Below are 20,212 nucleotides of genomic sequence, written 5' to 3'. Positions count from 1 at the left end.
CTTCCAACCTGCTCCAAAACAAAATCTTTACACTGGTCCATCCGAGGAGATTTTGGTGTCACTTCTGCTTGTGTAAAGCAAAAGTAACTCCATAGCAGTGTCAAACCAGAAGGGAAAAGGCCCATTGTGCCTAATTCTGCCCAGAGTTGTCCAGTTACCCAGAAGGTTCGCAATCCACTGGGATGGTGTAGATCACTCTCCCCTAGCCTTCCAGAGCAGTGGTCCAACTCTGCATGCTGGTGCAGAGAAGGGACAAGGCCATGGTCCCGCTGCCTCCCATTCCCCTTTTGCATTATTTGCTGACTAGAGGCAGGGTTCCCTCTTGTAACTTTTAGCCTAGCAGTTAGAGCACTCAACTAGGACATGGGAAGCCCTGGTTCAATTCCACCATTCTGCCAGAGGAAGAGAGGATTTGACATGGGGTTCTCCTAGCTCTCCAGAGAGTGCTCTAACCACAGAGCTATGGGATTTAGTAATGGTCTCAAGTTGCAGTAGGGGAGGTTTAGGTTGCATATTAGGAGAAACTTTTTCACTAGGAGGGTGGTGAAGCCCTGGAATGGGTTACCTAGGGAGGTGGTGGAACATCCTTAGAGGTTTTTAAGGTCTGGCTTGACAAAGCCCTGGCTGAGATGATTTAGTTGGGGATTGGTCCTGAGGTCCCTTCCAACCTGATATTCTATGATTCTATGGTGTGGGTCTGTTTCAGTCTCTCCTGTTGAAGCTCTTATACAGTGGATAACTAATGAAAGTGTGATTGGAGCTGGGAGACTGGACCCAGGGTCTCCTACCCTCCAGGCAGGGGCCCTAACCAGAGCCTCACTCCCTCTCTGGCCCAAGGACTCTTCCAGTGTGAATAAATACTTAACTAGTTGTTGGGGACAGAGAGAGGGAGACAGAATGAGAGTGACAGACGCTAGACCAGGCAGGGCCTGTTTGCTCAAGCCAGGCTATAAAAAGGCTTGAGCATCTCTTACAGAGGCAGACAGAATTAGGGGCTGAGCAGGAGGAAACCCTAGGAACAGGAAAGGCAAGCAATGGCTTTAGGCTGAGATTTACACCAATGAATTCAATGGTACAAGACACCTTGAATGCATCTGCTTTGTTAGGAGCAGCCTGGGAATGCCCCATTTTCCCTGTCATGTGTGCTATTATCTTCATTTTTGCCCCATCACACTTAAGACTGTTTTCAAATTGGTTGCTTTTAGCAGACTGTCCATTCCCAGCTTACAGTGCTCTCAATACAAAGTAAAACGTGGTTAAAAGCATTCACAGTTGCAAATGCAGAAGGCTACACGTATAAGCGGGGGGGGGGAGGAACCATTGCAACAAAACCAGGGCCAAGCCAGGTTTTTTTGCCACCTGTAGTGCAGCTCGGCCGCGGTTTGTCCCTCATCGGGGCTGTGGGGTATCCCACCACCTTGTTACCAATAGTCTTAAGCCAGGCCCTAGGGCAGGGCGGGGCAACAAATGCTGAGTCCAAATGCTCAGGCACTCAGGCAGAAAGGGCATCAATAGTCCCAAGCCCAGCCCCAGGTCAGGGCGGGGCAACAAACACTGAGTCAATATGCTCAGACCCTCAGGCAGGGCTGAGCAGCAGTAGTAGATTTCGGCTTCCTCAGGCCAGGGAAAGGGGGAGTCTGCCACCCCTGGAGCAGTGGCAGGGGGAACGTAGGCCCTCCCACTCCACTGCGTCCCAGCCCGGGGCCCTAGCAGTGGCAGAAACTCGCTGCTGTCTGGGGATCCTGGCCGCAACACACTGACGTTGGCTCTGGCAGTGCTGCAGCCAGACTGGGGTCGGCTGCCCCTGGGCTACTTCCACTCTCCCCCTCTTCGGGTACCTGAGTCCTCGTAGTGTCCCCCGCAGTCTCAACCACCATTGGCTCCTCTGCGTAAGTGTGCGAGGGTGGGCTCAGCGGCTCCTCAGGGTAGCTGGCCAGAGGCAAACTAGGCTCTTCCTCGGGGTAGCTGGCGCGGGGCGGGCTCTGCCCTTCCTCCTCGGGGTAGCTGGCACGGGGCAGGCTCGGGTGTGAGCTCCAGCTGGCAGCGGCCAGAGATATCTGGTCCTGGCGGTGGCTGGGCTCCTACTGAGCTCTGCAGGTCCGCTTTTATACTTCCGGGTCTGCACCGTGACCTCTGAGGGGTGGGCGCAGGACCCAGCGGCTACGCCCACAGCGGGGTTTGGGGAGGTTTGTCCCTCAGCGGGGCTGTGGGGTATCCCACTGCCTTGCTACACCGCCCCAAGCAAAAAACAAACAAAGGAATGCTGCCCCTTGAAAAGAGGCCGCCCCAAACTCATGCTTGGAATGCTGGTGCCTAGAGCCAGCCCTGAACAAAAACAAAATGCCCATATGCACAAGGAAGGTTTGCAGCAAAACTTTTTAAAAAGAGGGAAACTTTCCACATCACTCTTTCTGGGAGGGCTTTGATAGCAACTCTTAGCGACCCTAGACAGCAATATTGGAAATCAGTTAATAGAGACATTTGGGGCTCATTGATGGATTCCTTGTGCACCCAAACTTCCAAGGCCAAATTCTCTTCTCAGTTGTACTGGCTGCTGAGGGAAAAAGTAATCTCTCAGTTAGACCATGGCAAACGCATTAATGCTAAGATAATGCACAGCTGTAACTGAGAACAGACTATGACTCCTTCTGAGGACAGGGGCTAAATTTGATGTGCAAATTACTAGAATGTACTTATCTCTACTCCTGACTGGGGCAAGACACTTCATCCCTCTTTGCCTCAGTTTCCCCATTTATGAAGTGGAGATTGTCCCTCCTCCATGGTCCACTCCAGGAACACCCAGTCAAGTCTCCGGTCTCCAGCCATTACCTGTCTCTGGGTAGAGACCCTTGCCCCACTCCTTTCTGAATGGGGATTTTAAGGCTGCAGAGCCTTATACTGTGATATTCCCAGGAAGCCAATCTGCCTGATGACCAGTGCCTGTGTGTTACTTTCTCTCGGAAGGCTAAGTATCAGTGGTTACAAGTTACCACACAGCTCTCTTGAAGCAAGCACCTTTATTCTTAAGGTGAAAGCATTACAGGGAAAACACATGCAAACAATAAACACTTAAACACACACTACACAAACCTGGAGTCACTCATTAGTGTAATGGAACCTTAGTAGGCAGAAGTCTTTCCAAGTCCTTGCACAAGGCTTGGGGCGGAGGGGCATGGACAGAAGGTCCTGTCTGTTTGCTGTATCCGAAAGAAGGTCCCAAGTCAGTTGAAGGTCATCCTTTTATGCCAAAAGCTCTTTCTTTGTCTCCTCATCTCTGGAAACCCAGCTTGAATCAGTAGATGCAGTCCCCTCTAGGGGCTGGTACTCGTTGAGAGTTATTTAGTCTCATTGATTCAACTTTAATCACCTCTCTCTGTTTTTTTTTAATTTCTGTTGAAGTTGTGGTAGCCCTACTGCATGGAGCAGAACACAATAATTCATAAACCATTCAGATTTAATACACTGCGGTCCCCACAGATGTTGCCTGTGATTACAATATCTGCCACATTATGCTTACCTGACTTAGTAAAGCACTTTGAGATTCTCAGATGAAAAGTATTGTCTAATATCTACATAATTATTATTAGTATTTGTATTACAGTAGCACTTGGAGACACCAATCATAGGCCAAGACCTCACTGTGCTAGGTGCTGTACAAACAAAATAAAATAACAGTCCATGCCTGAGAAGCTTACAGTCCAACTTCAAGACAAGATTCAACAGATAAGTACAAGAAATGGACAGGAGCACAAGGAAACCGTGAGATAAAAGTATTACATTCATTATTATTTTATTGACGCACAGGACTGGGAATCGGGGCTCCCTTTCCTGCAAACCCTCTCCATATGAGTTCAGCACAGAGACCGTGGATTCTAGTGCTGGTTTTATGACTGACTTTCTGTTTGACCTTGGGTATGTAACAACATTTCTGTACCTCAGTGTGCTGGCCTGCCCTGGGCTGCCCTGCCTAATAGACCTCTTCTGGTCGATAGTTAGTCTGGTAAATCTTCATAGTTTCAATTTATACCACAGTGTTTCTCAACTACGAGATGTCCTCATGTGGACCTGATCACATGGATTCAGATGGAGCTCTCAGTTTCCCAGTGGGTTCTGGAATTTGGCCCCGTTTCACTTCCTGAGATGCTGGTGGTGCTTTGGGCCACCATCTAAAAGATGGACCCAAGTCTCTTAGAATCATAGAAGATCAGGGCTGGAAGAGACCTCAGGAGGCCATCTAGTCCAACCCCCTGCTCAAAGCAGGACCAATCCCAACTAAATCATCACAGCCAGGGCTTTGTCAAAACAAGCCTTAAAAACCTCTAAGGAAGGAGATTCCACCACCTGCCTAGGTAACTCATTCCAGTGCTTCATCACCCTCCTAGTGAAATAGTTTTTCCTAACCTCCAACATAGACCTCTTAAGGGAGCATTGGCTAGGGTCTAGCTTAAAAAGTATTTCTGGATATGGATAATCTTGCAAATGTTCACCCTGTTTCTAAGGTTATATAAGAGGCAAAGTTGCTCTGGTCCTCAGATTTCCCTGATCAAAGACAACCTAGATTTCGGCTATTGGGGGAGATAGTGAGGCAGTATTGGCATGACACTCATCTCTATATCTCCTTCTCATCCATCCTGGATGGAGAAGTAGACCCACTGTCCAAGTCTCTTGCTGGGGATGGGGTTTTGTTGAAGGCAAGCTGGCTGTGACTCTCTCCAGCTAAGACTGAGTCTCTGATGCAATCAGCCTGAAGCGGTATTACTAACCCCAAGTCTTAAAAAAAATCTTAACTAAGACCCCCAAATCATGAGATTTAAAAATATAATAATTTTGGGGTTCATTTTATTTCCCTTCTGATGTTTGAGCCTTTAGCTTGCAGTCAGATCATGCTTCCAAACTTTTTTCCACAACCTGGAGAGCAAGACAGTTATTTCCTTAAAAATTAAAATGGAGATTCACTTGACTCCAGGAGTTCAGACTTTAAGAAAATCAAGACTCATGACAGAACCTGCAGAAGACATGGAAGAGAAGATACTAGCTCCCTCAAAGACAGAAGTGGGACTGCCTTTTGTTACAGAAATTCATAACCTTGGGTGCTGGTGAATCTAGTTAGGTTACATCAGAATTCCTTTGGTCATTCACACCCAGCCAAAATGGTGCAACCATTTCTTTTAAACATGGGGACTGACTGTGATGGAGTGAAACCCCAGCATGGGCTAGAGAGGGTTAAAGGCCAGTTTGTCATATGTGCTTTACCTGTGCCATAATTAATTAGTTACTTCGCAGCCAAAGCGGGTGGGATTAAGAAGGGTCACGTGATAACTTTATGGCCACCCCGGCCTCATAAAAGGCAGAGAGAGAGGCCAGTCTTTGGGAGGAAGCTGCAGAGGGATGCTTATAAAGAGCCTGGAGTTGGGATCAGCAGGGGAGCAGACATGTTCCCCCACAAAATAAACCTCAGTCTGAGGGGGTCTGTGCTCAGTACCAGAGCTGAGGAAAAGATTCCAGAGTCCCCCCAGAAAGGGGACAGAGAACAGAGCACTGAAGATGGATTGATTTGTTGGGCTTTTGGGCATCAGCTAAATCTTGTGTTGTGCTGAAAGGCAGCTGAACTGAATGCTTCTCAGCCAGAGGACTGGATCCTGTGCACTAGGACATGAGAACGCCTGCATAGGAAGCTCTGATAAGGGGTGCTATGGTGGTGAACCTTAACTGGTCACATAGGGGCTCTGCCTTAGTGCACCAAATGCCTCCCATTTCTGTAACATACTCTACACATTGCTATACCTTAATGCCCATCAAACTGCAGCAAATGCTGTTTTGGGGGACTCTCTTTTGGGATGTATATTACACCAGAGTGCACTAACTTTGTATTTATTTATGGATGAAATTGAAGGTGCAAGGTTTTAAACCCTAAAGAAGTCAGGTGCCAGCTACCTCCAATACCACTGTCCTGTGTGACGTGATGTGGCAGTTGAGATTGTCTGAGCATGTAAGCTAGCTGCCCCACCTCCATTTTAACTGGGAGAGGGCATAGAGTGAGGATGCCCTGTGGAGGGTGGGGGACAGCTGTCCTCAGATCCGCAATGTGCTTCCTGCTTTGCTTCTCCAAAGGCAGAATTTGTTGCCCCTTGGAGCATGGTACAAGGACCATTTATTTTCCTTGGCTTTTATTGGGGTCTGTGTGGGGTGGCCAGGATGGGGGGGTTGGAGAGTGAGTTGGGGTTTTAGACAGCCCTGTTAAGCCCTCCTCAATCCTCCCAATTTGTTGGACAGTGACCCTAAATTGTTCTTTTAAAAAAATTATAAGTGCAGATGTGCCCCAAGCATGGCACAGATCTATTTAAAAAAAGAAATAAAGTGCACAAACTAAATTACACACATTCCTGCTTACCGGGGGTGGGGTGGGGGTGCTAATCTTAAATTTTGCAGCCCAAATGGAAGGGGCCAGAATGAGACAATTTATTAGTGAGGGCCCTGGGAATTGTGCACACATGTCCTGAGGCCATAGGAATGATGGGTTTCTTTAGTGGGGTAGAATTAAATCATCTCAATTTCCTCTCTCATGCAAATAGGGACAGACTCTCCTCCCCAATTTCCCCCCCAGCAGCGGGGAGGTGGGTCTAATTTGCATTGGTATTGGGACTGGCACAGAAGTGGATGCAGCAGCTGGAGTTGGGGGCTGGTTTCCAGGGGGCATAGTGATGGCACAGGCAAGGTGGATGCACCAGCTGGGGAGAAAGTGTGTTTTGCAGGAGGCCCTGGGGCTGGCACAGGCAGGGTGGATGCACTGGGGGAGGGGCATGTTTTGTAGGGGTCCCGGGGCTGGCACAGTCAGGGTGGATGCACTGGGGGGATGAGGGTGAGGGCTAGTTTGCACGGGGTGTAGGGGCTTGCACAGGCAGGGTGAATGGAGCGTGGGGCTGGTTTGTACAGGGGCTGGCACAAGCAAGATGGATGGCTGAGGGGCTGGTTTGCAGGGGGCCCAGGTGCTGGCAGAGGCAGGGTTGATGTATTGGGGCGGGCTGTTTTGCAGAGGGCATGGACTGGCACAGGCAGGGTAGATGTACTGGGGTGGGGGCTGGATTGCAGGGGCCACAGGCGCTGGCACAGGCAGGGTAGATGTATTGGGGGGATGCAGGACTTGTTTCTGGGGGGCACAGAGCAGGGGACTGGTTTGCAGGGTCTGGAACAGGCAGGGTGGATCACTGGGTAGATGGTGGGCTTGTTTGCAGGGATCAGTGATCAAAGAATATCAGGGCTGGAACAGACCTCAGGAGGTCATCTAGTCCAACCCCGTTCATCTAGCACCAATCCCTAACTAAATCATCCCAGCCAGGGCTTTGTCAAGCCTGACCTTAAAAACCTCTAAGGAAGGAGATTCCACCACCTCCTTAAGTAACCCATTCCAGTGCTTCACCACCCTCCTAGTGAAAATTTTTTTCCTAATATGCTATCTAAACCTCCCTCACTGCAACTTGAGACCATTACTCCTTGTTCTGTCAATGGCACAGGCTGGGTGGATGCAGCAGAGAGGATGGGGGGCTGGTTTGCAGGAGGCACAGCGACTGGCACAGGTGGGGTGGATACATTGGAGGATGGGGGTCCGGTTTGCAGGGGGCCACAGGTGGAGTGGATGCCACAGGAGGGATGGGAGGGATGGTTTGCAGGGGGCACAGAGAGGCTGGGTGTTGGTTTGCAGGAAGAATACAGGGGCTGGCACAGGGAGGGTGGATGCACCAGGGGATGGTGTACAAGGAGGAGGCACAGAAACTGGCACAGGCAGGGTGGATGCATTGGAGGGGGTGGGCAGGTCTGGATGCACTTAGGGATGGGGTGGCAGGTTTACAGGTAGGCTGGAGAGGCTGGTTTATAGGGGATGCAGGGGGATGGGAGCACAGGGAGGAGCTGATGCACTGAGGGATGGGGGTGCTGGTTTGCAGTGGGGGGCACAGACAGGGTGGATGCACTGGGGGGATGCTTTGCTGAGAGGCTGGCTTACAGGGGTCACAAGGCAGATGGATGCACTGAGGGATGGGGGGCTGGTTTGCAGGAGGGCACAAGTAGGGTGGATGCACTGGAGGATGGGGGCTGGTTTGCAGGTGGATACAGGAGGGGTAGGGGGCCTGGTTTGCAGGGGGGACAGGAGGGGTGGATGAACCGAGGGATGGGGGCTGGTTTGCAGGGGGGCTGGAGGCGCTGGTTTACAGGGGGCATAGGACGGGGGGGATGCAGCGAGGGACGCGGACTGGTTTGCAGGGGGGGCTGGAGGCGCTGGTTTGCAGGGGGCACAGGACGGGTGGCTGCACCGAGGGATGGGGACTGGTTTGCAGAGGGCTGGAGAGGCTGGAGCAGGGAGATGGGGGGCTGGTTGCAGGGGACACAGGAGGGGGGGATGCACCGAGGGAAGGGGGGGGGTTGCAGCTGGGACACAGCCTGGTGGGATAGGGGACACAAGTAGAGAGCGGGGACGGGCTGCGCTGCTGCGCCCTTTCGGGTCCGGAGCGCTCGAGCCTGGCCAGGCCAGGCCGGGCCGGGGCGCGCGGCGGCGGCGGCGGCGGGCCGGGGGGAGCATGCGCGGCGGCGGGGCTGGGCTGGGCGCGTGCCGCCCGGCGATGGGGGGGTCGGGGGGAGAAGCGGCGAGGGGGGAGGAGGCTGGGCGCCGCGGCAGCTATTTGAGGCAAAGGCTCCGTGCGGTTGGGCTCAGTGCTGCCGGCCGCCCCGCTGAGAACGGCCAGGCTCAGCGCACCCGCGGCGGGGGAGGGGGCGCGGGGAGGAGGAAGAGGGGGGGCAGAGGTTGCTCGCCGCTGCTCGCCCTTCCCCGCTGCATCTTTCATGGCAACATGGCGATGCCGGCGCAGCCCCGCCGCGCGGCTCCCCTCGGCTCGCTCCTGCTGCTCCTGCTGCTGGCCGCCCCCGCCGCCCACGGCTACAGCTTCCCGCAGCACTACACGTGAGTACCGGCCCGGCACCCTGCCCCCGGGCTGCCCCCCGCTCCCTCGGGGCCAGGCGCGGGAGGGGGCTGGCGAGCGCCTGGAGCCGGTACCCTCCCGTGGGGAGCGGCGGGGGTCGGTGTCCAGGCGCCGTGGGCATAGTAGCTCCCCGGGTTTCAAGGAAGATGCTTCCGAAAGTTGGGTGTGGGGGGAGAGGGACGCGTGCTCGGAGGGACAGGTGAAAGTTAATTAACGTAATGATCCGCAGCTCCTCCCTGGCAAACTCTCTAATACACGCAGCGAGGGAAGGGATCGGGGGAAGCACCGGCGATGGGCTTTGAGTCTTGCATTGCACGACCCTCGGTATTGCAAGTGCGTGACTACCTGGAGTGTGTATGCAGGAGCAAAGATTGCTCTGTATAGGTTATCAGGAAGTGATACTCCAGCAAGTTAATTCTTTTTAGGCGGTTCGTTTAGGCAGCCTTCTTTTTATTTTCTTCTTCTAAGTTTTAAAATCTTTGGTGTGAAATCTCTCCCCCCTCCCACCCCCCGGAAAATAGAAATAGACTGTAAGTTGCTAGAAGACTCAAACTTCACCAGTGCCTGGAGGTTTCTGTTGTTTTCTTTTAATACAGTTATATAAATGTTTAATTTAGAGAGAGAGAGGAAGAAACAGAGGTTGCTTTTTCTGGTTTGCAGGTGCATAGTACAGCATCTGCAATCCAGGAGTGCCCGGTGGAGTTTAGTACAAACTAATAATAGCCTTTGGCTGTGGAACTATCAATCTGAGGATATTTTCCCCCACTCTGAACTGGCACAAATTGATTTTAGTTTGGTGAGACAAAATCAGAAAGCATATGATTTTTTTGAGTGGAGGGAAATGTGAGGTGGCGGGGGAGGGTAATAAAAGAAGACTGTGGAATTATATTTGCAGTTGGAGTTGGGAATTTTTGCTCTCTCACTTGTTCATTCCACAGTGTGATAGCTGCAACCATTTTCCCTTCCGCAAATCCACCCAAAACCTTTCTGGAATGTGTTTTGAGACGCCACCATCTATGTTACAAGACGTTAAGGGTTTGTGCCACAAAACAGGGAAAGCCAGGTCTGTTCAGAGTAAAGGTTGACACTGTGTCCTTTCTGAAGGTGGAGAAAGGTCTCAATGACATGGGTTGATAATGGCACTGTCACCCTTAACTTTGTTCTTGCCTCCCTGGATATTTGTTGCTTTGAGTCAAAATTTTTGTGGTATTTAAGCATCAGATTTTTTTATATATATATTTTGACTTTTAGCTCATGCTTTTATGGAAATATTTGATGAAAGACTTTTTTAAATGAATGTAACTTACTGAAGGGCCAAAATATTTTTGAATGCATGTTTAGACTTGTGTTTAGGTCTTCTAAAAAGGAAGCTTATTAACAGAATTATTTGAATTATTTATTTGGAATCATTATGGTCTATTGTGTTACTATACTAGCACTCCAATCTAAATGGCATAGTTAGCTCTTTATTTATTTGGCATCATACCACATCATAGAGATGACTCCAGGGCTGTTATGGAGCCCATTGTAATTGTACTTCTGAGCCCACATGTTATTGACCTCTGATACTGAGCTGTTGGGATCTTTTTCTGTCAAGCTGGCTGTCAAACATGCACGTATGTTCCTCAGAATAAAACCTTGAGAGGTGTCTATTGCCGGGGTGTGTGGAATATGCCTGCACTGCACAAATAGCACATTTTTAGGGCCAGATCTTGCAACTACAACTCATGTGAGTAATTCTTACTCATGTGAGAAGTCTCACTGAAGTCAATGAGCATAATTGTGGTGTTAATCTTTCATCACGCTAGTAAGGTTTGTCAGATTGGATCTTTACATTCAGAATCTGGGGGAAGGGTGGGGAGGGAACCCAAAAAACATTGTTGAGATCTTGAAGTGTATCAGACAATATTATTTTCCAGATATCATTTTTTAATTGAGTAACGTTTTTTTCGTCATAAAAGTTTAAACAAGGATCTTAAATCAGGAGACGTTTCTAGAGTAATATAATTTATTTTTAAAAATTGCTTCCCCCTTCCACCTGAATTGATTAAGTAAATATTATTAAATTGCTCCTGTCTGCTATGCTAGGTTTTGGCTGACAGCAGTTTTTTTCCAGACATGTTAAACTCCTGGCAAAACAGTGCTTAATATAAGGTGTGTTTCGTTAGCAGCTTCAATAGAATGTCAGTGTTACCAGAATGGGCCCGATCCTGCATTGAATCAGTGGGAATTTGGCGTGTGCCAGGAATGTAAAACTGGGCCCAGTAATGACAATATATCGCTCATAAGCTTTTATAAAGCAGAAGATTTGGCCCTAAAAGGTAGGGGTGTGTGTGTGTGTGTGTGTGTGCGCGCGCGCCTTATCTGACAGAGGGCAGAAGGCAATTCTGGTTTATGCTGCATTTGAAGAAGAAAAAGTATCGGAACTGAGACCTCAGCCTGGCCTGTTATTGCTGTGTTATTTTATTCTCATTATGACCTGTTTTCTGAACCTGGGGGAAAAAAGAAGTCATGTGTGAGTATTGGATGATGATGAGGCATGATTGCTGGGCAGTAGGTTAATGCCCTGTAACATGTGGACTGTAATGCCTTATGTACAGTACTCTGGAGCTCTCAGGATTGTAACATCTGTCACTCAAGGAAAGTAATATTGAACAGAAGAAAACTGTTTGTGACAGTTACACTCAGGCTAAGCCCCTTCTCCGGCAGTTCCCCTTATTATAAGCCTCCCTCCCCCTCTTACCAGTCCAGTGATTGAAAAGACTTAATTTAAACCTGTAGCGCAGGTATAATTTTGGAGGATTCCTTTGTTCAAAACTAAATTGGATGCTAAATTCTTCCAGTTATAAAACCAATTTTTCTCTTCCATATATCAACAAAGAACAATATTGATTTTTTTTTTATTAGAAACCCTTCTTATCTTTAGAGGTTTTCTGTGTGAGTTACTTAAGTTGTCTCCTTTTATAGGGTCCTCAAGAATGAGACTGTGTTTTTGCAGACTCCCTAGAAATGTTTCATTATGACCTAGGGCAGCACGTGCAATGATTAGAACATTTTCCTTTTTTGTTGGGACGGGGAGGGGGAAAATAGTTCATTTTTTTGAAAGTAGGAATCACTGTCATTGTCTGTGGCAGTTCTGGATATTGGTTTCTGGTTCTGTCCCTGGTAAATAGTCGGTGTTCCATATTTTCTCTCTCCTCCCGGGTAACGTGGTTTTAATCATCTTATGCTGAGCTAAGGAAGGCTCAGCTCAGCAGTTGTCCAAAGGGAAATTTCTCATTGAGATTTAAAAAGCAAAATCCCCGATTGAAACAGACCCATTCAAGCAGGTGTGCTGCGGTGTCCACTTGACCGACTGATTTTCTTGTTATGGGTGGGCATGTGTGTGTATGTCATGAACGAGATTAATGGCTCTAGGGGGAAAAAAGGGTGCTGATTTTTTTATTTTCTTAGAGGCATCAGCTAGTTGGTGCAGGATCGCAGTGAGATCCCTGTGAAGGCACAACATGAATTCCCTGATGGATTCATCCTGATCATTGTTAGAATATAAAATGCATATTCTTTATAAATGCTGACCACTTAGGGGACTTTTCTACTGTTGGTGCCTATGCCAAACTCCTGTTAATGGGAATTACACATGCATAACTGCTGGAGAATAGCCCGTATATAAATTGTTACATAAACCCTGGAAACAGAGCAAGCCCATGCCTCACTTTTTGAACCTGCCATTTATCACTTGGACTTGAGAAAAGTTGCCATTGGTTAGAGAGTGGTGACCCATTTTCTTCTTGTAGGGTGGCATGTGTGTTTGGAACCATTTTATCCCCCATGGTGAGAGTTGGCTGCTTAAGTCTCTTGCTGTGATAGATAGCACATCATGTTAGTTGTTTGGATGTCAGAGGAGAGGAAGGATGGCCTCTCAGTTGAGGGGCTGGACTGGGATTCAGAGAGGTGGGCTCATTTGCTGGCCCTACTACAGCCATTCCTCTATGAACTTGGGCAGCTGTCAAAAGTGGGCAGTGAGATTTTTAATTTGTGATACTGCAGGCCTCATTATCCGGAGCATTGAGAGCTCCATCTGAGATTGGAAGCTGCAGGTGTTCAGCACCTCTGAATACCAGAAGTTTTTAGGTTGCCTCAAAACTGGCCATTTTGGTAAGTTCAAGCCTTAACCTCCTGATGTGCTTCAGTTCCCCATTCAGAAAACATTCATTTGCCATATTTCTCTCAGATGTTTGAAATCTCCTTTTCTTTCTCTTCCCCCTCCTGCCCCTTTTCCAGGCATCCCTTGCTCAGGGCTTGTGTCTGAAACAGCTGCATGTGAGTCCTTGTTCCTGACAGTGAAGCCGCTGTGGGAACCATGTTAGCCAACATGTCAGAATGTGTCATTTCTGACCTGGCTCAGTCTTTAAACTCATTCTGCAGGATCCCTCACTATTAGGGCTCTTTTTTTTTTTTTTTTTTTCCTGTTAATGATCCTCTGTGTTCTTCATTTTCTCAGTTCTGTTCCCCTCTCAACCACTTTCAAACATTCTTTGCCACAGCCACATTCCCTCTGGCAGAGAGGAGGCCAGGAAGGCAGTTCCCTTTGTACTGCTAAGCATCCCCCAGTATGGGTTGCTCATGGGTAATATGATGATGAGGGGTGTTTTCTTGTTTATCTCCAATGGGTTAAATGCACCATGCTCCCTGCTTACGTGAACCCCCTTCATCATGGTGCTCCTGGCTTGCTTCTTTCAGCCCTGGAAAGGTTTGTTTTGGTTTGTTTTAATTTTTAAGGACTTCATTTTGGTCTTGTGTGTGAGGTTCCCACTTAAATCAACAGGGACCCTCCTGAGCACTGGAGGGTAGAATTAATCCCTCTGAACCCACAGTTGGGCCTAGTCCAGAGGCTCCATTCTGAGGAAACTGTTATTTCTGTGCAAAACTCCCTTAAAATTCCAATGAAGGTGGTCAGCTGCAGGCTAAATGGGAACTTGGGAGTTTATCCTCAATCAAGTCTATTGGCTTTTGGGCTTCAAAAGCCAGCAGAGTGCCCTTGAGGGTCTAGTGCTGGAGTGTATATTTACAGTACAACATTGTACATATACAATAAACAGCATAACTTGGACAACAGCGTTGTTTTTTAAGTTGAAGATATAGCCAAGTAGGATGGGATTTTTTTAAAAAACTGATTCTCAAGCAAGTACTTCTTGAATTAAATACTCTTCTAGGAAGCACACTGTCAGAATATTTATTTAAATATATGCTTTCCTAAGAATCCTGGGAAAGCAAAATGTATTTCTTTAGCATATATGTTTTCTTTATTGGTGTCCGCAGTGGTTGGTTGTTGTAGAGTTGCTCCTGAGTCCTGGGCTATGCACTTTGATTTGTTGTAGGGTTATATAGCATTGATAACCGGAATGGCATAGATTTCTTTGGAATGTGGTCATGGAGTTGGAAATGCACCAAACTGTTTTGAGGAAAGCACATGGGCAGAATTACCCACCAACTTTGATAACCTCCCTATCATTCTTTTGGTGAGTCCTTATTTCAACAATCTTTTAATGCTGGTCGATATCATTTGTGACTGGAAGATATTAGTCAGATGATGAATATACTGAGCATTTTCCCAGAGTGAAGAATTGGTTCTTTTGTCTGTAATTCAGATGCCTGTTTACGTCCACTTCTGCATCTGTGTATCAGTATGTTTAGCCAAATCAGTTGGAGTGAATGGTGGGTTGGGCTGCAAGACAGGAGACCCAGGCATATAAATCTGAATCAGGCCAGGCAAACATTGTGTGGTATGTGGTTTCTATATCCTGTCATGCACTCCAAGCAAACCCTGGATCCTTTCCTGCAATTAGGAAAGTAAGCAGCTTCTTCTAAAGCTGCTTCTTAGTGAGCTAATGGGGGCACAAGAGACCAATGCATGTTGGACTGTCTCCTGTGGGAGACTCAAGTTCCCAGCATCAACGGAGCTGGGGATTGAAGGGAATGAGGGATGAGGCCTGATCCTGTCTCTGCTGACATGGGGCGGTACCATGCAGAAATCAAATTGTTGGCTGGGCACTTAATGAGGATATAAAACCTTCAATGAAATGTAGTTGACTATGATAAAGCCATGGGCACTGCAGCCAAAACAGAGTGGAATATGTGTATATGTAATGAGCCAAATGCATTCGTAACTCCAGCAAAGTGAATGGAATTAAACTGAGGATGGATGGGGCCCAATGCATTTCTAGTGTAATGTTTTTTGAGGTCTGTCAGATTTCTCATGTAGGAGTTAAGGGGGAGAATTTTGGGGAGCTATCAGCTTCCATTGACTTTTTTATTAACTGGCTGTAATGGAATTCCACCGTATCCATATTTGTTCAAATAAGAAGTCAAATTCCACTTTCTGTGGGCTAGAATCCTCTTTTACTAGCAGCAGTGCAATCTGGAGTGACACCACTGAAATCAGTGACTTCAGATTTACATTGGTACTGTTGAAATCAGGGTCTGTCTCACTGTTCCCTGCCACATGGATGATTTTTTGGGGGGGAGGGAATTGTCCATTGTGAACTACCGGATTTTGCCAATTAGCGAGTAAATGAACAAGCATGATAGAGAACCAAGGATAATGCATTTCAAAATGTGTGTTAATTTACCTGCCGAGGATTGTCTATCTCTAATTTATTTATGAGCCTTCACAGCATGCTAGTGAATGTTCTCCAGTCAATTTTGTAAACATAATGAAGTCTTAGCTGTTCCCAGAAAGCTTATGTTTCTAAGAAGTTGCGGGAGTGTGCAGGGGGATGAAAATAGGAGACCGCAGTTTCCATGTGCAAATGATGAGGGGTGTGGCGAAATGAACTGCAAATTAGTGAGATTACCCTGTGCATCAGAGCAAAAATCACTGTGGGGTTAGAAATATAATTGCAATTTATGCTGGGAGGGAAAGAACACAAATCAAATGCCCTAAAGACTTGGAGTCTCTTATCCATGAATAAAAGTTACTCATGTAAGTAGTCTTAAACTCAGTGAGATAACCCTTACTGGAGTGAGTAATTTCCATGACTAACGGCTAGAGTATCAAGCCTCGGGATTGCCTATAAATTGACTAGATAAAGCTTTGTGTCTGCTTTTTGTGTGTCATATTGGCAGTTGGAGGGCAGGCAGGTGGGACCACACCAACGTATTGCAGAAGAAGTGGGTAGGGTTGGGGGGGGAGAAAGGGTTCTGTTGCATCAGGCAACATATAATGTTTCAGCTGCTTTGGAAGCTCCTGTTCCAATGAACTGCATGTGGTTTCAGGCACTAGCATGCTTAGTTGCACTGGGCTGGTACGTAGTGTAGTGCTAAGTGAGGAGACCGTTTGGCTGTACAGTGGTTTCCCTGGGTAACCTTGAGCAGGCACGAAGCCTGAAGGGGAGAGTGCTGAATATGTGTCAGCCAGCAATCATCTTGAAGCTCCCCTCTGGCAGGAACTAACTGACCATCTTGGTTCCCAACATCCCCCAGTTCAGAGCCGACACTCCATGATGTGGCAGGCCTGGCATGGGTTTGCACTGCAGCTGCCTCCGCATACCTGACTTGTTGATAAATAGAAGCATCGTAAGTCCCAGTTTCTTTAGTTCCTTGGCCTTCCCGCACACAAACAGATTTGCCCCTTAAACTGTTAAATTGGTGGAAAGAATTGGGAGAGAGTGTGAATCCATCTCCACTCAAGTGACAAACGAGGAAATTATTTTCTCTCTCTTACACACATTTTTTATTTTTTTATATATATAATATGGACTTGTTTCAACAAACTCCAGAACCGGCCCCCAGAACACTCCTTCAATAGCAAGACACCGATCTTCTTTGAAATCAGACTTTGTTTCTTACCCAGGGGGGCATTTTATATACGCCCCAGCCTGGTACAAGAGGTCTAGAGCCTTTATTTCTACTGTGAGTGACTGGTGTCAGCTGCTATGCTCCAGGTGATTAATAAAGCTGTCTCACTTATAACGCTCCCTCTGAATCAATTAAACTCTTGTAGCTAGGTCCTCAGGTTCATAAGCTTTGCATAAATCTCTTCAGAATGGTCAAATGGTCACTTAGTTAGGGGCTTGGTGCAGTGACAGGAAGAGAAAAGTCCCTTGTTCCTAGTTAGGGTTTTTTGCTGCTGTAAAACAGAGACTGAGCAATAAAAAAGTGAGGAAGAAGCTAAGCAGAGCACCTAATATACAGTTTTATCAGGTGTTGAATGTTCAGCCAAATTCTGGGCTATGTGTGGCTGAGCCTCTTTTACTGCTCTATAATGAACTCAGCAGAGCCAGGAGGAGCCAAAGTACCATTTCCTCGTGTTTGATGTAGCCTTATAAATTAGAGCCATATACTTGAGCATTCACTGCTGATAACATATTTCTTGTGCTGGGGTGGGGGGCGGGAGGAAGAGAATAAAACTGCATCTGCACTTCCACTCAGGAGTATAAGGCCTGTGTGCTGGCAGGGCCTCTGCAGGGGGACAAGATGCCCTTTCCTAAGGTAATGGTAAACCTTTTTGCAGCCCATCACGCATAGCAGGGAAAAAAAGGTTGGAGGAAACTGCATTTAATTATTCAAGGCCTGCAAGCCAAGGAGAGGTCTGCGAGTCTCCAACCAGTTAGAGATATATCACAGCTTCAGAGAGGTTTCTGTGCTTTCCCTTCCCACCTAGCCCTTGCTAAGAAACTGGGTATAAAAATCAATGCCTTCCCTCCACGTAGGTACCTCTTAGTTTTTATTTATTCTCTTTGTTTTGCTTGGGAATCTTAATAATTGTAGATCAGTGACCGAGCCGATGACATTGCTCTGCCTGCCATGGAATGACAGCCATTTCAAGAGCACAGAGAGGGAATGAATCAACATTAGCCCAACTCCCCAAACACGCCATGCATTAGCGGGCTATTTTATTGTTGTAGTTGAACCATCCTGTCTGTGTCGCTGTGTAGCAGAATTCACCATCTTCAGTCTCCCAGGCTATTTTTTTTGCTGTAGAAGCATGTTCTTTGCAGGGGGAGGGCCATCCAAGTGTTTTCAAGGTTTGCGGCCAAATTTATCCTTAGTGCAACTCTGCTAAAGGTAGTGGAGTTAGCTCTGGAATGAACTTGGGCCTTTGGCTCCATTTTTAAAGAGGATGGAGGTTGTAGTTTTTTCTGTCTTGATTTTTATCTTGGTGTGAAGGAAAGAAACACACATAATTTACATACTTTCATGTAGCTTCAGTACCTCACCACTTATTCCTAGGCAGCCTTATCTATTCCCTCCCCACGCAGGTGTCCTGATGTCAGATGCCTTGTAGATGTTTTTGACACAAACGCCAACTTTCCTCCCCTTGCCCCAAGACTGAATGGAGCACATCTATCATTCTTTTTTTACTGTCTCTGTTGGCCTTGGAAATGAGCTGTCTTGACTCAGTTTCTCTTTGGAGAGAAATATAATCAGTTCTGCTTCTTAGTCACTATGTTGCGAGGCCTAATGAGGATTTTGGGCAGCGTTCTCACCCCAGTGAGGCAGTGCTTAGGGTTAAGATGGTCCAAGCTGAGGCAGCATTTCTTTTACCTGCCTTTCCTTGCTCTCTTAACCAGGCATCCTGCAGGGTGAAATTGAGCTGTAATGCCACTCTGTGGCCAGTTGTGAAAGGATGCATGAGAGCCAGGGGCTGACACAGGTTCTAATTTCACCATCATGCCTGCTGAGATAAATGGTTTCTTTTCCTTCTCCCCTTTCACTGTGCTGTCTTGTACACCGTACCATTCTGACAACCATTTGTACCTCATTTGCCTCAGAAGGTACAACTTTATCTTGTCTGGGATCAGACTGAATACTCAGGCCAATATGCTGTGTGGAGAATTGCCCATAGTGATGCTGGTGAGTTAGAATCTCTTCTCCCTCCCCCCTTCATTCCTGACATCTTTCAAATTAGAGTCTTGCACTGGCAGTTTGAGCTGTTTATGAATGTGATTACATGCACTGAAAGGAGCTGCTTTTTTGCAAGAGCCACTTAATAAATGTCACTTGTTTGGTGGCTTTCAGGCAACTGAGTGTGTGGCCTTCTCATCAAGGAGTGAGCCTTTTATATTGTGTGAGAGCATAGTTAAGTGGTGGATGAATGGATGTGCCCATGGCCAGAGTCGATATTTTTTTGATGTTAGGTTGTATACCCTATTAACTTTCTTCCCTAGCTGAATTTACCCATTCATGTAGCCATACCTCATAGCATTTGTGACCTCTCGTAAGATAAGCAGAGTTAGATGTAGACAATCCATGGATGGGAGACCTCTCCCAAAGATAACCAAGCAGGAAGTGGTGTTGCTGGTTTAGCAAATTGCTTTATCCTTGACTCAGGAGGACAAGTGCGATATTCCAGTGTGGTGTTGGGGAAGGGGAGTTGCTGTGTGCCTGAAGGGGTACCGTCTCAGACGTTATTATGGAAACTAAGGCCCTGACTGTATAATTTTAATCTGCCTGCTTAAATTCCTGCTACTGTTTAAGTGGGTGCAGAATGTGTCTTCACTGCCTGGTGCTAAAACTGTTGTATACAAAATGGCAGCTGCATTTCAGGGGTAATATTTATAAGTGTAAAGTTTTGAAGTTGTCTAAAGCATTTGAAGGTTGCGAGAAGTGCAGTATGGCTCAATAAATAAATCCAAATTGAGCAGTCAAAACATGTAATATTCTGAATCATGTATTAAATATTTTAGGCCAGTCTTGTGAATGAAGCCAGTGCTGTCCTTATTTGGGTCACAGCAATGAAACTTGTCATTGTAACAGTGGGAATAAAAGGAATGCGGCTTTCTCTGCTGTCACTGTACTTGGACTTAGTATTTCAGGATTGATCATTTGTATATAATGTGATGGTTGTATTAGTGGCCTGAGCCAACAGTTAATTTTGAACTCTGAGCGTGACCGTGAAGAGTGTGTGCAGATCTTAGCTGTTGATGGTGAAAATGGCTTGACATATTGTATAGCCCTCTTTGTTGAAAATGCTCAAGTTGCTTGTCCTAGTTATGCTTCTGGAAAATGAGGGCAGTGTGATACCATGGCTTAGCAGGATGGATGTGTCTGGGAAATGTGTTGCAGCTTGACCTTGAATTTGAAAAACTCATGTGAAGACCATTGTGCCAAATTCATCCCTGGCCTTCCTCCACTTGCTTTAGTGGAATCCCCCTGTGGGGATAAACTTGGCCCATTTTGTTCTGTGCTATCTTGTGGCCGTTCCTATTTCCCACCTACTGTTTTTTTTTTTTAACTCAATG

At 47.1% G+C, this 20,212-nt stretch overlaps 1 protein-coding gene across 2 annotated transcripts in view; it reads left to right on the top strand.

Moving 5' to 3' along the window:
* The first annotated feature begins 8,796 nt into the window (after nucleotides 1-8,796).
* CACNA2D2 (calcium voltage-gated channel auxiliary subunit alpha2delta 2) overlaps nucleotides 8,797-20,212 on the top strand; it is a 667,269-nt gene continuing 655,853 nt past the window's right edge. For both annotated transcript variants that reach the window (XM_030569197.1, XM_030569196.1), the window contains exon 1: nucleotides 8,797-8,950. In XM_030569197.1, the coding sequence (XP_030425057.1) occupies nucleotides 8,841-8,950 (110 nt within the window). In that variant the 5' untranslated portion in view covers nucleotides 8,797-8,840. The remainder of the gene's footprint in view (nucleotides 8,951-20,212) is intronic.

Source organism: Gopherus evgoodei, chromosome 7, assembly GCF_007399415.2.
Source record: "Gopherus evgoodei ecotype Sinaloan lineage chromosome 7, rGopEvg1_v1.p, whole genome shotgun sequence".
In the NCBI taxonomy this organism is placed as follows: Eukaryota; Metazoa; Chordata; order Testudines; family Testudinidae; genus Gopherus; species Gopherus evgoodei.
The sequence above is the reverse complement of the archived record's forward strand: the minus strand, read 5'-3'. Positions and strand labels throughout refer to the sequence as shown.